This window comes from Balaenoptera physalus (assembly GCF_965194825.1).
Source record: "Balaenoptera physalus genome assembly, chromosome: 19".
In the NCBI taxonomy this organism is placed as follows: domain Eukaryota; kingdom Metazoa; phylum Chordata; class Mammalia; order Artiodactyla; family Balaenopteridae; genus Balaenoptera; species Balaenoptera physalus.
In genome coordinates, this window is record NC_138900.1 from 55181323 (window position 1) to 55198238 (window position 16916).

At 48.0% G+C, this 16916-nt stretch overlaps 1 protein-coding gene across 6 annotated transcripts in view; it reads right to left on the bottom strand.

Annotated features, from left to right (window-relative positions):
• Nucleotides 1-14521, bottom strand: part of PDPR (pyruvate dehydrogenase phosphatase regulatory subunit) — a 42098-nt gene extending 27577 nt beyond the window's left edge. Inside the window, exons 1-3 of one of the 6 annotated variants that reach the window (XM_082439012.1) lie at nucleotides 11358-14521; nucleotides 3032-3175; nucleotides 1581-1714 (exon numbers count right to left, since the gene is read on the bottom strand). In XM_082439012.1, the coding sequence (XP_082295138.1) occupies nucleotides 1581-1714; nucleotides 3032-3060 (163 nt within the window). In that variant the 5' untranslated portion in view covers nucleotides 3061-3175; nucleotides 11358-14521. Of the gene's footprint in view, nucleotides 1-1580; nucleotides 1715-2886; nucleotides 3176-10737; nucleotides 10974-11357 lie in introns of those variants that run through there. The other 5 variants (XM_082439010.1, XM_082439013.1, XM_082439011.1 and 2 more) reach the window with 5 other exon arrangements.
• Nucleotides 14522-16916: the final 2395 nt, after the last annotated feature.

The following is a 16916-nucleotide window of genomic DNA, read 5'->3' on the forward strand; positions in this document are numbered from 1 at the left end:
ATTATTAAAACTTTTAGATTATCATGTTCAGTCACTTGACAAAAATCACATCATGTGCAAAAGAAGCGCTGCAGAAACCAGTATGTGCATAATGAGGACCCTGGAATGACCCAGTAATTCAGAGTAGAAAGCAGTTAACACACACCTCACGTGAATGAACTGTTTTCAGATTAGCTTATTATATGTTATCACCAAATCTATGTTGTACACATGGCACTTATTTAATATCTCAAAGCAGTCCACTGAATGACAGCAGTCACTGGAATGTACACCTGTACATTCTGCTGGACAACAGAATTCTCCAGCAGGGAAGTCCCTACATCATCTTTCACTGCATCACTGGTGAACTACAATGGGGGTGACAGATTGAGGGGGATGCCCTTACTCTCTGTTGCCTGACTTCCTCACTGCCCCACAGACATCAAAGAGAGATCAGGCCCAATAAAGGATTCCAGCCAATGACCTCGAACAAAAGCTAGACTAACTTACCTTACAGAAAAGAAGCCTGCAGCCCCGATTCCTCTGCAATCTAACCAGCTGAGCCATGCAAGGCTCAATAAAGCACGAGTAACTGAACCAAAGGACCAGGAGTCAGCAGTTCCATTTCTGGGCTCATTATGTGGACCCTCTTCTGACTCAAATACTGGTCAGTATCTGATTCAAGTTACCTTGTTGTCATTAAATTAAATCCAACCAAAAAGGAATGAAATACAGTTAGGTCCAAGTCTATCATATCCAAGTTATTAGAAAATCAGTCTTAAGTTACAATTTACAAATAAGGTTACATTTCAGTTGGCAAAAAGAAAAGCTACCAATTTTTGTCAGTATTAATCTTGAAGTATCTGTGATCTGAATTATGCAAGGTCTGCCTCATATAGGCATTGTCCTGAATTTCATCACTGGGCCTCACTACCCTCTCATGATTATACTGTGGTCACCAAGCTGCTTCATCAGACACGAGACTGGGTTTGACTCTGGGCTTCTAGCTAATCCATCACCTTATAACAAAGTGCTGGACTTTCTTTCTACCTTGTTACCATATGGGACCATAACGTGGCTTCGTCTTCCTCTTCTTGGGACAGTTCCTACTTACTCCAGTATTATTTAACTTACCATTCTGTGTCCTTACCCTCTTAATCACACAGGTAAGGAGAAATACATGTTTATGCTTTCTAGTTAGAAATATCCTTAATATCAATTTTTGAAGTGCAGTGGGTCAAACTATGATTTAACTACCAAGCACCTAAAGTTGAGTTGTTTCTCCTCCTCTTCATTTAGGAGCCAAGTGTTGCCACTTACTATACTTCAATGAGTGAAATATATAGGAAATGGCCCAGGAAAACTTTCACTTTATAAGAATTATAGAATCTGAAAAGGAGCTAGGATACTGACTGAAGGCCCTCGATTTACAGATAAGGAAAGTGAAGACAGCTCAACAAGCTAACTGACTTGCCCAAGGTCATATCCTGACAAGTGGCAGAACCTGTATTAAAACTCAAGTCTGAATTCCCAAATCACAAGCTGACTTGGTACAGGACCAAATACAATACTGAGTAAAAGAGCCTAGATTACCTGCTTACCTGTATGGATCCCTGTTTCTTGCTCTAACTGATGGTAGAGTTTGTTTGAATAGTCTGCCATCTTTTGCTCAATGGTCAAGTGCCTGGCGGTGCTTAGGATGCCAGCACAGAACCTCGTAGAGCCAGCAGCCAGCCTGCAGGATAGATGCAAATGCTATTAGGTAGACACATATATCGGTGAATACAAGAAGTTCAAGGTTCTTCATTATACCACTGTTGTAACATCCAAAGATGGAAACAACTGCAACGTCCATCAACATGAGAATGATATAAAATTTTGGAGTTCACCTATACAACAGAATACTTTACGGCCATAAAAAATAAATGAACACTTTTATGCACCAATCCTAATGGAACAACCTTAATGAAAAAAGCCAGGTGAGGAACACTGTTTAAGGTATGCTACTTCTCGTATGAAAAAGGGAAAAAAAATAAATGAATATGCATATACCCACATACATACCTACCAATACACATCTGATTATACATGGAGAAGAGTATCTGAAATGGTACCTAAGGAACTTAACTGGCTTCCAGTGAGGGGAACTTGTAGCTAGAGGTCAGGGAGCAGATGGAGACTTTTCCCTGTATACTCTTTTACACATTTTCGATTTTGAACTATGTAAATGTATCATCTGTTCAGAAATAACCACACTTTAAATTTTTTAAATGTTGTCCAATTTGTGGTAGGCAACAGAACATAAAGAGCATGGAACAGAAAAAGGACAGTAGGTGAAAAGTGAATAAATTTGAATAAAGCAGCAACGTTAGTTTAAAATAATGTATCACAATTGCATCATTAATTGAAACATTAATCCTAATATAAGATGTTAATAGTAGGTGAACCTGGATGCAAGGTATATGATAACTCTGCACTATTGTTGCAATTGTTCTATAAATCTAAACTGTTCTAAAGTAAGTTAATCAACTGAAAAGGAACAGAAATAAGAAGGAATGTAGCCAATTTCATTTTGGCTCAAAGAGGAAGCACCTGAGTCTCAGGATTTATTGCTGTATTATTACAACAGAGAGCAAGATGATAAGATGTGCTTTGAACCGGAAATAAACACATCCTTTAGCTACTTGTTATGTTCCAATCTGCCATCTCTCTGAAAACCAGAAAACAGGAGTATTAGGCATCGCAAAACAAAGTACCAAAGATCTCACTTTTCTGTTATTCTACTTATGCTACTTAGTGACACTCACATTAGCTATTGCTGGGTCAGCATTACTGAAATGAGAGGGATGAGGGAAGCCCATATAATCAGGGCAGCACAGCCACAAGCCATGTCCAGCTGATCCCTACCTGCCCTGCTCCAAAAGGACGATATCCTTCCACCCCATCTTGGAGAGGTGATAGGCCACAGATGTGCCCATGATTCCACCACCACAGATGACCACCTGTGCCTGGGCAGGCAGGGCCACAGAATGCGCTTTGGCAGCTGACGCACCGCTTCTGGCTGAGGACCACTTCTGCCATCCTCGGCTGCTTCTTGGTCTTCGGATCACCGACAGCAACCAGTAAAACATCACGTCTGTCAGCAACTGGGAGATGTGTTCTCACTCAGGTAAGAAGCAGATCCCAAGAATTCAAACTAGACAGAGAAAACCAAGAGCATAAATAAACGAGAAAGTGTTGAAACACAGAACAATAATTGTACATTCAGCAAATGTCTGAGGACTTACTGAGTTCCAGACACATTGCTAGGTATAGATACAGCAATGAAGACCAATGACGAGGTCCCTGCCTTTACACAACTTACATTTGAGACAGAGAGAGACAAGCAGCCGATATACAAATAAAACAAGTAACAAAGCTAGTACGACGGAGTCACTAGGGGCACACTCAAAATATCATGGTCACAAAGAAGGTGACATTTGAAAAGACCTGATGGATGAAAAAGAACCAGCTATGTGAGCGTTCGGACAGAAGAACCAGCATGTGCAAAGGCCCTGAAGTGAGACAGAGTTTGAGGAGTCCAAGCACAGAAAAGAGGCCAGTGTGTCCACAGCACGTGAGGGAGGGGAGGGGACCTGAGACCGAGCTGGAGGTGGCAGAGACCAATGGTACACGGCTCTTGGATGCCACCACGAGGAGTGGGATTTATTCTACATGCAAAGGAAAATACTAAAGCAGGGCAATGACATAATCTGGTCTGTTTTCCCAAGATCAGGCTGGCTCCATGGAAGGCACCTAGAAGGACAGGGAAAGCAGGGGTAAGTCAGGAAGTGATGGCAATTCTCCAGGGGGGACACCATGGTGGCTCAGACAAGGATGGTGGCAGCAGAGTCAGAGAAATGACTGGATTGTTTGGGAAGTAGAAAAGACAGAACTTACTTGCCAACAAACTGGATGTTAAAACGGGAAAAACGGAGAAATAAGGATGATGGCTAAGTTTGTGGGGTAAGCAACTGGGACCACGGATTATGTGAGATGGACCAGACACAGGGAGGGAGGCTGTGAGGGGGTGCATGTGTGTGAACAGTGAAAGGCCCCAGTCTTAGATGTCAACAGCCAGAGACCCAGCAGGCAGCACGTGGAAACAGGGCACAGCAGCTGGGTTCCCAAGCCTGAAACCTGGGGGTGTGGTCCGGGAGTCATTAGCATATGTACAATATTTGAAGCCCTAGCATCTCGAGGAACAAGACCCCCAAGGCTCCCGGCATTTACACACAAGGAAGAGAAGGAAAGGACTACAAACAGGACTGAACACTGTGGACGCACAGAGTGTCCTGAGAAAGAAAAGTGGCTAAAGAGATAGAGAAGGAGTGGCCAGTGAGGTAGAAAGAAAACCAGGCAGAGGGCACAGAAGCCAAGAGAGGAACATGTGTGAAGAAGCGGTAACTACAGAGGGTGCCGAGGCGGGAGCAAGACGGCCACGTGTCCACCAGATGTGACAGCACAGAGCCCCAGGTGTCCTCAAAAAGAACATTCTCAGGGGAATGGCAGGGATAAAACAGAGACTAGAACAAACTAAAGAGTAAGCGAGGTGAGGGAGTGAGGCAACCGCTACACCGTGCTCTGAGGGGAGCAGAGGAGCTCGGAGCCGAGCAAGGTGGTCTGCGTTTAGGGCCCGGAGCTATTAAGCATGTTTCACTGCTGGGGGGATGAGCCAGTAAAAAGGGAAGAGACGGTGAGAAAGGAGAGGCAAGAACAAAGGATGAGGCCCAGGAGGAGAGAGAGAGAGACGGGGTTCAAAGCTGCAGGGAAGGACAGCTCGCCTCGTGCTTCCACGCGATGGGGGGAGTTGAAGGTACCAGGTGTGCGCTCCTGAGAGCAGAGGATGAGGAGCCCCGTCAGGCTGATCACTTACACACCAGTCACAGGCTGTAACCAAGACACATTTCTACAAGACAATAAACATCCTAAGATAGACAAGGAAAAGCGTGGAGGCCAGGTCCATGGGGACGAGGATCGTGTACAGAGTAAGACCTAAGCTGAGCCTGGGAGGGGCAAAATCGGGACAGAGACAGGAAGCACACACCATCAAGCTGCAGGACAAGTCTGACCCTAACTGCCTGTGAGACAGGCTGGGACCTGGGACCCTTTGTTGCAGTGCCTGCCCCAGGACAAACATCTCCTGGAGCAACCGAACACAGAGAAACAATAAGGGACTAAAAATAACTGCATGCAGGGCAGCGGGGGCAAAAAGAACAAAGATACAAACAGGCCAAAACCCACCTGCCATTTCTGAGGTGCCAGAAGCAAAAGCAGGGTCCTGCGCATGATCCCCGCGCACAGCACCACCAAGGGGGTGGGCAGGCCACCCGAGCCACCCCCTGGCCCCACCCACCGATCTGCCCCCACCCCGGGGGAGTGAGCACGGGAACCTGCCGCTTGCTTTTGCTCCCTTGAGTCCCGATAAAGCCTTGCCTCAATTTCTACTGACTTAAGAGTCCAAGAACCCACTGGTGGATGACAGCGAAGGACCTGGCCCAGAGGCCACAGCTTCTATGAACCCTGGGTAATAGCAGAAACTGAAGTACGGTGAAGCCAGACCATGGAAGGCTCTGATACTTGGTCCGGTACCACAGGCTGAATATAACAAAGGCAGGGTTTTAACAAAATTAATCTAACAGCAAAACAGGGGACTGTTCAAGTTTCAAGAAACTGAAGAAAGACCTGCTCGCAGACTATGCGGTCACAGACGTACAGGAAGACGAGGCCTGAAGACCAGAATGGGGGCGACAAGCAGACATGAGGGTAGGACGTGGCTAGCAAGTCACCAACACATGTCCACCAGCAGCCTCAGGACCCAGCACGCTCCACCATCAGCCTGAATCACCTAAGGCTACGTATCAACACCCATCTGTCAGAGGACTCTCAGATCTGTGACGAGGGCAGGCACAGACTGCATCCCAAGAGAAATCCCAACCAACTAGGGACTAACTCTTCTGGCCACTTTAGGCCCCACCACACCTCATGTCCCTGTCAAACTCTGTCTCAAGATGGAAGCTTCTCCACACAGCTAGTCTAGCTGTAAGCTCACCTCCACATGACCAATTTCTCTCCCCAGTTCCAAACCATCTGTTTTCCTCCCCTAAAACCTCTCTATGGGTCCTCTAGAACACCCTTACAAAAGTGACCCACCCACCCCTTCACTAATGTTCTCTCCACCCTCTGTCTTAATGGAAATGCAGCTCTCCTGAGGGAACTGTCACTGTCACACGGCCAGCCCTGTTCCACTGACCTCACCATCAAGAGGCACGGTCGGCATCCTCCTTGCTTCTGAACCATTACCACTCAGTCACGCTTGGAAAAGACCCTGTTCCTTTGTGCCTTAAGCTAGCAGGCACCCCTGCCTAGCTCCGGGCTACTTCCTATTAAGCCACAGGCACAGCTCTCTCTACATCCGGGTTCTGAACCCATAACGTGGCTTTTCTCCCAACCTTTAACACCATTTCCTCTCTTCCTTCATCAAAGGAGATAACCTGTCTCATCTTATTCCCCAAAACCCCACCTGTAAACCTCCCTGCATCAGCAAACCATCTCTGCCTTCCTTCACAGGGTCAGAAATTAATCCCTTACAGTGGCCTGGATCCCCCTTCCTGCCCCCTTTCCCTGAACCAAGCTCCTACAACTGTCCTCCCTCTTTCACATACCTTCACGTTTACCTCCTTCTCCTCGGCATTTAGATGTGCTCAAGTACCCCCTCCCCCCGCCCAGGGGATTTAAGAAATAAAACAAAGCTCCAAAACACTCTTCAATTAGCAATTTTTAATTTTTAAAATTCTAAGTTATAAAATGATGGTCTGCAAAAAATCAAAAACAGAAGTAAAGGACTTCCCTGGTGGTGCAGTGGTTAAGAATCCGCCTGCCAATGCAGGGGACATGGGTTCGAGCCCTGGTCCGGGAAGATCCCACACGCCGTGGAGCAACTAAGCCCATGCGCCACAACTGCTGAGCCTGCGCTCTAGAGCCCACGAGCCACAGCTACTGAGCCCGCGTGCCACAACTACTGAGGCTACGTGCCACAACTACTGAAGCCTGCGCGCCTAGAGCCCGTGCTCCGCAACAAGAGAAGCCACTGCAATGAGAAGTCCGTGCACTGCAACAAAGAGTAGCTCCCACTCGCCGCAACTAGAGAAAGCCCGCGCACAGCAACAAAGACCCAACGTAGCCAAAAATAAAAATAAATAAATAAAATTTATTAAAAAAAAAAAAAGAAAAACAGGAGGAAGTTAAGATTTCCCTCCACTCAAAGGTCACCAATACCAGTGTCAATTATATTTTCCCAGAATGTTACTTTTGCAGCAGTGAGCTGCCCTGATGTCCACTTGTTTGCCACCACCTTTGTCTTAAATCCTTCTTTTATTACCTTGGTGATGGCACAGTCGGCCAGTGGACTTTTTAAGCAAAAATTTCTTAACATGTATTTCACAACCTGTCTTTTCTACTTCACAATAAATAATGTACAGAAAAGGTTGTTTATATTTTGTTTTTCACTTTTCCCCCATCCTACTCTCTCCTGCCCCACCAGGCCACTGCACTCCTCTCACCAGGAACCCAAATGTTGCTACTTTCCAAGGGCACTTTCTGGGCACCATCTCACTCCCTCCTATTCACACACTCTTTCCTTGTTTTCTGTGACGCCTTCTGCCCCGATCACATCTTGCTGGCCTCTCTCCTCTGCCCTTCCCTCTGTGTTGACGTCCCCCAGGGCTCCCTGAGGCCAGCTTCTCTTCCCCATCCACCACTGTTCAGGGTGATTCCCTTTCCTGCCATGATTGATGGCCTAACCCACAGCACTCCTGAGCCTTAGACCTGCACGTCTAGTGGAAGAAGGGCCACCTCCACTTGGACTCCCACAGGTCAAACTGAGCACATCCAAAAGGTAAAGCCATCTTCCCCAATCTCCAACTCTGCTCCACTTCCTGTGTCCCCCAGGAACACCATATACTAGAATCCTGGGTGTCATCCCACATTCCTCCCTTTCTCTCATCTCCTCTCTCCAGTCAATCATCAAGGCCTAACCAACAACCCTACATCCTAAATCTCCCTCCAATGGATCTACTCTCCACCTCCACTGCCTTGAACTGAGCACAGCCCACCATCCTCTCTCAGTTTACTGCAGAAGGTTCCCAACTGGGCTTCCCGCCTTTAATCTGCACACCATTCTCCCCACGCCCCACAGCCTTCACACAGAGGCCTGAGCATATCTCTGAAATGAAGATCCTATTTCGTGCGCCTGCTCAAACCCTTCAATGACTATCTGGTGCCCTCAGAAAAAGTCAAATTCCTTAATACAAAGTGCAAGACCCTGCTCACTTCTTATCTCTGATCTCATTTCTCTCTCTCCTCTCACACTCTAATCAAACCTAAACTACTTTAACTCCTCACACGTGTCAGGCATGAACTTTCTCTTCCACCTCTGGGATTTGTGCAGACTGTTCCTTCTCACTGGCATAGTTCCTGCCACCCCTCCCCCCAAATAAAGATAATCCCCGCAGCTCTCAGCCTGTTTGACATCTTATTTGTTCCCACTCTCCCCCCAACACTCAGTTAGGTAACTGTTCTATATTCCCCCAAACACCCTGCACAAGCCCCAGCTCAGAGCCAGCCACGCTCTGTAACGGTCTGTCTGCCAATCAGGGAAGCAAAACAGCAAGCCGCGTGAGGATGAAACAGACTTCAGAAGCAGACAGATCTGGGTCTGATAATCTCCCCCACCACTCATTAGCTGTTTGACTTTGAGCAAGTTGTTCAATCTCTGTGGTTCGGGCTGCTCGTCTGTTACATGGGCTAGGAATACCTACCTCACGTGGCTGCTGCAAGACTAAAGCAGAAATACAGGAACAACATGGCAAGTGGCGCCTCAGAAGCACTTGGAAAGTGGTAGCCTTTAGCCCCCTGGGATAATGGAGCTCTCTGAGAGCAGGGACCACTTATAACTTGATCAGGGTTTTCCCAGCAGTCACCGTAGGCACCTTGGAAATACAACCTGACAAATACATGAGAACAGAGAACAAAGGAGATGGGGAAAAAATTCAGTGATGACTCAGATCTCAAGGCTAGGCCCCCAGATGTGAGGAGATCTCTAAATAACCTGATATAATTTTTTTTAAAAAGGTTATATTCTTATAGGTAGTTATGATGTGCCAGGTACTGCTTTATGCATACAACTAATTTAACCCTCACAAATCTAGAAGGAAGACGTTACAATTTTTATTCTACACTTGAGGAAAAGGAAGCACAGAGACGTGAAGTGACTGATCCAAGATCCTACAATACCGGTGAGTGGCAGAGCCTCAATTCAAAGCCTGCCAGTTCAGCACTACAGTCTGCCATTGAATCATTACTTCATGCTACCTGTAAGTTAGGATTAGATGATTAAAAAAGGGTAGCTGTGAGGGAGGCCAGAACCACAAGGCACTTCCCCTAATAGAAAAAAGGAATTGCAGGGCTTCCCTGGTGGCACAGTGGTTGAGAGTCTGCCTGCCAATGCAGGGGACACGGGTTCGAGCCCTGGTCTGGGAAGATCCCACATGCCACGGAGCAACTGGGCCCGTGAGCCACAATTACTGAGCCTGCACATCTGGAGCCTGTGCTCCGCAACAAGAGAGGCCACGATAGTGAGAGGCCTGCGCACCGCGATGAAGAGTGGCCCCCACTTGCCGCAACTGGAGAAAGCCCTCGCACAGAAACGAAGACCCAACACAGCCATAAATAAATAAATAAAAAAAAAAAAAAAAAAAGAAACCAAGCCTCCTTAATGCCCACCAGTGCTTCTTATACTGCTCCAGCTAACTACAAAATGTCAAATACAGGGAAGAAGATAGCATGTGCAGTTGAAATGTTGGTATTTGTTACCACACATCTGTATATTAAAAAAAAAAAGGAATTGCAAAGGTAGCATTAAAAACATAACAACAGATGAGTTTCAAGTTGGAAGAAATAATACTAAAAGGCCAAAATGATAAGAACCAAGAAAAGGATTTTTGTCCTTGTGCTCATCATGACCTTCAAGAGTCAGTGAAGTGGTGAGGACAAAAAAAGAAGGATTTACAGTGGATGCAAACAATGAAGGTACAGAAGGCATCACAGTCTATTGCAGTAGGTTTGGCACCTATAGCAAAATAAAGCTTGAGAGCAAAGGAGATAAAGCCAGTAGAGAAGAAATGGAAGATGTCAAAGACAACAAAGTAAAACACACACCTGGTTGAAAATAAATTATGTGTTTAATTTCTGCTAAGGAGAAGAGTTTCTGCTAAACAATCTCAATACTGACGCTGGTTATGCTCAGCTCTGCTTACGCCAACAAGAGCAAGAGGACAGCTCCAACTCCTGAGCTGCTCCTCTGCATGGTCACAACACCTTGTACAAACTGGCTGCTGGTCACGAGGGAGACTGGGTGAGAAGAGGCGGATTAACACAACATTTCCCACACCTGCCTCCAAACGAGAGCCACCTGGGACACGTGTTTTAAAACACACACACTCTCTCTCTCTCTCTCTCTCTCTCTCTCTCTCTCTCTCACTCACTCACTGGCTCCCTCTCTGGAGATTCTGATCCTGCGGTCCAGGGTGCTGTATTTTTCAACAAGTGCACCAGGTGATCAGCCAAGTTTGAGAACTTAATACAAATCTCCAGCCCTAGGAACGTGTCCCCTTCAGCCCGGCTACCTCGCCGCCCCGCAGCCCCCGACAACATGCTTACAAGGCACGGGCGAAACGGACATGAAGATGCCTGAATCAAATCTCGGTGTCATACACATCAGGCCCAAAGGGTCAAACGTTGGGAAGAGAGCTCACCGCCCCGGCCTGGACGTTTCCACCTAACCTCACCGCTGACTCTGCAGCACTTTTACTGGTTAGTTAAGCACAAGCGGACCGCACGTTGTCACGCGGGAAAACAATTCCACCTGCAGAGACTACCCAGCTGGACAAGCCCGACCCACGCTGCGGGGTGGGGGTGGGGGCTGCCTGCCCGAAGCGGGCATCAGGAGCGAGGTTACCCCGGCCGCCCTGGGCATCTGGGCTGGGCTGCGGATGCCTGGCAGAGCCGGTGCGCTGGCCCCGGGCAGCCGGGCACGGGTCCGCGAGACGCCACCGCCGCAGAGAGGCTGAGGGAGACCGGGCGACGCGCTGTCGGCCCCGGCGGGCGGAGTCCCGGCGCCGGGACGCGCCTTCCGAGGACCAGGCAGAACCGACGGGAAACGAGGGACGCCGGAAGCCCCCTGACCGAGACCACAGCGGAAAGGGGGGGCGCTGGGGGTCCCGGGCCGCCACGGTCCGCGCGGACGGGGACGCCAGAGCGGCCCCGCAGCTTCTCCTTACCTCACGGGCGCCCTCGGGCTCCGCGCTCAGCAACACTCCGGCTGAAGCGGGTCAGCAGCCACAACCGTTGCCGGGGGTCCCGGGGGCCGGAAGGTGGGACAGGGATAGGGAAGGGGGCGGGACAGGAGGGAGGAAAAAGTTCCGGGGAAGCTTGATACGGCGACCTTCCGCACTTTACGGTGCCTAGCAAGGGTACGCCGGCGCGTGACCTCACTCGCGCACGCGCACCGTGACGTTAGTGGGTAGGGCTCCGCCCCTGACACGTGGGGCTTGTTTGGGTCTCACGAGGCCCCGCCCCTAAAGGGGGGGGGTCGCCTTCGCCAAGATGGCGGCGAGCTGCAGTCCTGGTGTTTGAGGGCCGCTTTAGGACTCTACCTTCGGACCCTGCTCTTTCTGCAGTTGCAGTCCTGCCGGCCGAGTTGGCGGCAGCCCCGCTGCAGTGTGGAGAGGGCGGGGGTTCTCTCTTCCTTCTATGCGAGTCCCCAGGTCTTGTCCCACGTCGTCCGCTGCCCAAAGACACTCTAGTCAGGGCGTAAAGAAGATTCTTGGACTGACAGCCGCTTTGTTTTTTGGAAGTCGCCTGGGTCTTCTTGGGCGAATCGCTAGCAGAGCATATCGGGAATCCGGTCTGCTGGCCCGGCCAGACCTCGGAGGCAGGATAAGAAGACCTGTGCTCTGGGCCGGATCTTACTCTTTGCGCCTTCTCTGCTTGTCTGGACCAGAGAAAGAGGAATCATTCACTACATCCTCTGAGAAGCTCCCCATCACCTTGCTTACTATCACATCGCCCTGTTTTCTTTCCTTTATAGAACTTGTCACTGAAGTAGATCAGTGTTTGTTGATTGCCTTTCCCACTAGTTGCAAGCTCTGCCCTCTGACGACAGAACCTAAATCTCGTGCAGGGCTATGTTCTCAGTACTTAGAATAGTGCTTGGCACAAAGTCCAGTACATATTCTCTGAATGGACAGTGATCTAAAGGTACAGCCTCCCCTGTGTGTTGGGCCAACTCGCTAGTTCCCATTCTTTGGATTCAAGCCCATCTCACCACACAAACCAATTTTGTTTAATGGATGGCCTCTTGTGGCCGGGCATCCTGCTGGGTGACGGGTTTCAGCAGTGCACAAGAAAGAAAGGGCTTCTGCTATTAAGGAGTGGCAGTAAAGTTCCAGGGACCTCTGTGTCACCATGCCAGCCCACAGCCTTACATGCTGTCACTTGCCAGTTAACTCACACAAGACAGCCCGTATGAGGTCTGGTTTCTTGAGAACAGACACTGCCTTTTGCTACTCTGTTACATGAAAGTTCAAGGCATTCTGGGCCTCCATGCTAGCTACATACGTTAATATTTTAGCTCTGGGCTTAAAGCTTAGGGTCAACAGCTGCCCCAAAAAAGAAGAGGAAATAGACTAACAGATCTGAGGTATATTCTTGGGGAAATCTTTCTGATACCTGGATGTGGCAATTTCGAGGGAAAATAGTCACAAAATTTTTTAAAAATATTTTTAAAAATTTATTTATTTAGGCTGCATTGGGTCTTCGTTGCTGCACATGGGCTTTTCTCTAGTTGCGACGAGTGGGGGCTACTCTTCATTGCAGTGCACAGGCTTCTCATTGCGGTGGCTTCTCTTGTTGCGGAGCACAGGCTCTAGGTGCACGGGTTTCAGTAGTTGTGGCATGCGGGCTCTAGAGCTCAGACTCAGTAGTTGTGGCACATGGGCTTAGTTGCTCCGCAGCATGTGGGATCTTCCCAGACCAGGGATCAAACCCGTGTCCCCTGTATTGGCAGGCAGGTTCTTAACCACTGTGCCACCAGGGAAGTCCCGTCACAAATACGTTTGATGAGCCATCTCCCAGGCATGTGAATTTGGGAAAAATCTAGTTGTCTATAGGAAATGGTGGACGGAATAGTGATATTTAACCTGTTAATTACATTGTTTTCAAGCAGTAAGTACTGAACAAGCTGTTTAGATTTCTCCCTGCTTCCCTCCCCCATTGCCATTTCTGGCCTCCACTTTAAAATGCTAAGTCCTAAGGCTCCTTTCATTGTCAATTTTGTCTTGTGCTTTGTAGGCTCTCGTAACAACTGATGCACTATTTTTCAAGAGGATTGAGTGTTTTTATGATCTTGACTTCTCTTTTTCTATTAAAGACCAGAGTTATTTCTTCTGTGATTCTTGAATCCTCTGAGAAGAGTGTATGCAGCCCTTGCAGAAGTACACATTTCTTCATGGGCCATGTCTCTCCTGATATTTAGGTGCATCTATTTTATCCTTTGCAAACCTTCTACCTTCTCATTTTTCATTCTCTCAAGGACAGGAATTACAAGAGGTGGGGAGGATACTTTTAGCGCCTGTTTCAAAAGATCAACGCCAGGATTTGCTTTGCACACCAAGAACTGAAGCTTGGGGGACCTCTTTCTTCCAAGCTGTATTCTAGTGCCTCATACTGCAGAGTGTCACATGGTGGGTGGAGATGTGAAGGAGGAAGAAAAAGTACCTTCATTTCTGTCTGAAGGTAACCATTCACTCTACATAGCTTCTCTTTTCCCAGAACAAGAGGGTGTGGGGTCAAAAGTGCAGCTCGTTTCAGTGAAGGGTTTTCTAACAGCACAGCTAATGCTCTACTCTCTGGTCAACTCTTGGGATGTATGATAACACCACTGTAATTATTGTAAAGGCTACAACTCATTCTTTGCATTTGTAAATGTCCAGCTCAGCTCAGCCTTTTCTGTCCCTGTGTTGCATCAGCATATGGTCCTGAGGTCATTTGAGGCACTTTATTATTATTATAATTTTTTTTTTTTTTTGGCTGTGCCTCGCGTTTTGCAGGATCTTAGTTCCCCACCAGGGATTGAACCCAGGCCCTCAGCAGTGGAAGCCGGAGCCCTAACCTCTGGACCACCAGGCAATTCCCTGAGGCACTTTAGTAAATGGGATCTTTCTCACGAGCCCTGGTGATGGCAGGCACACAGGGTGACCGAGCATTTCTGCCCTCCGCAAATGTGGTATTAACATTGTGCACAGTTTCTATCAAGCTGGATTTCAATGAAGATTTTCTTTTCATGTCACTAGGTTTGTAAATGAATGAACAGACGTTTCACTACTCTTGCCATGTCTGCTTGAGAAATGTTTTATATCTGTAGCTACCAGGCATATGTATTTACCATCTCTAAGGATAAACATTGCACATAAAATGGTTGTCCTGTTACCAAAGTGCAGATCTGAAATCCAGTCTGCTAGCCTGGCCCAACCTCAGAGGCAGGATAAGAAGAACTGAGCTCCGGGCTGGATCTTACTCTTTGCACCTTCCCTGCTAGTCTGAACCAGAGGAAGAGGAATCATTCACTCTGTCCTCTCAGAAGCTCCCCATCCACTCCAGCACCCCGCTTACTATCACATCACCCTGTTTTCTTTCCTTTATAGAACCTATCACTAAATTAGATCAGTGTTGACTGCCTTTCCCACTAGTTGCAAGCTTTGCCCTCTGACAACAGAACCTAAATCTCATGCACGACTATGTTCTCAGCACTTGGAACTGTGTTTGGCATATTGTCCAGTAAATATGTCTTTGAATGGATAACAATCGAATGGGCACAGGTTATGCTCCATTTGGGGCCACACTCACCAGTTCCCATTCTTTGGATTCAAGCCCATCTCACCACACAAGACAGTTTTGTTTAATGGATGGCCTCTTGTGGCCGGGCATTGTGTTAGACGATGGGATAAACATTGCACATAAAACCATTGTCCTGTTACCGAAGTGTAAAAGAGAATTTGAGAACTGACATAACGAAGACACAAACATTTACAAATGTTACTCTCCATGCAGTAGGGGCATGGCTGGGGGAGAAACCCCATTCCTCCCCCTGAAGTTACTATCGCTGTCGCTGGACTTGACATCCAGCCTTACACTGGCTCCATGGTAAGAACCTGGCACGGGGCGTATCCCCCATGTACCTGTGAGCCCATGTCTGTGTGGAAACCAGGGCTGTGCCTACATTCTTGTTCACACCTGTGGGGAAAAAAGCTCTCTGTCTGAGAGAAGCAGCCAGTGCACTCACCACACCAACCTCCACCCACAAATCACGGTGCAGTTTTGCAGTAAACCACCTGCTATGGACTCAGTGCTGTGCAGGGTGCAGGGCGCTATTTCACAGAGTCCCTGTAAGACAGAGTGATATTATAAGTGTCTCCTGTGCCCTAACTGCCTTACCTTGTTGAAACTTCACCAAAACTGTGTGAATTAGAGCAGAGTATCCCTGCTTGACCTGTGAGGAAAGTGAGGCCTAGAGAAGCACGTTCTCAAGTTGCAGATAATAGAAACCAGGCCTCACATCTAAGTCTTTATGAAGTAGTGAACTATTCAAGTCAGTGCTAAGAAATGTGGTAGAGACAGTGGTGGTGCATTAGAATCACTTGGGGAATCTAAACCCACATCCTCCACATGAACTGGAATCAGCAAGGCTGAGAGACACGTCTGTTCTTCTAAAGAGCTTTCCAGGAACTCCTCTTGTATCTGGAATCCCCTGGGTGCCAACTCTTGAAAAGTCTGGGAGGAGAAGTGGTAGTTGTGTAAAGCTTTGTGGATGAGGCAGGACTTGAGCTGGTTCTTAATCAAGAACCTCTGTTTGCCAATCCGTAAAATGGGGCTAATGCTGGAGTGGCCTCAGATCAGCGTGATTCAGTCACTCTCTTTGTTCATATAAACCAGCAGTAGGTGGTGCTGCAGCCTATGAAATGCTGTGTCCTTGGTTCACACAGCCCCTCATATGGAGGACACCACGTGGAGATTAGTTAGAAACCCAAGTCAGACTAATAAAATCTACCCCGAGGGGTGATAACCCAGCGTGGTCTCTGTGACACAGGAGCCACTGAGGAGCAGCTCCTTTGGTGCAGCCTCCCAAAGAGAGGTGTGTGCCCATCCCTCGGCTGTCCTTCCCATGAGATGCTCTGTAGAGTTAGGGACCCTCAGACACTTGGATCTGGGGCATCATCTGACTGGAGCCTCTCAGAGTCCAAGCTGAAAGGGTTGTTGTGGTGGTTGGTTAAGAGTACAACTTTGGAGCTGGCCAGCACTGCCTCTTCCTTAGTGTATGACCCTGGGAGGTGGTTACCTTTCCTGGGCCTCTGTAGTAATCACCAATAGAGACTATATATAAAGAGAAAGAACCAATAGGATGTATATATAGAGAGAGGGAGAGACTTATGTCGAAGTGACTCACCACGGGATTGTGGGGCTGGCAGGTCTGAAATGCACAGGGCAGGCGGGCAGGCTGGAGACCCAGGGAACAGCTGATGTTGGGGGTCTCGAGTTCGTAGGCAGTGTGGAGGCCCAATTCCTTCTTCCTCCACAGGATCTCTGTCTTTTCTCTTAAGACCTTCAACTGAACGGATGAGGCCCACCCACATTATGGAGGGTAATCTGCTTTCCTGAAAGCCTACTGATTTTACTGTTCTTCACATCCAGAAAATACCTTTACAACAATATCTAGACTGGTGCTTGACCAAACATCTGGTCGCCATATCCTAGCCAGGTTGATACATAAAATTAATCATCAC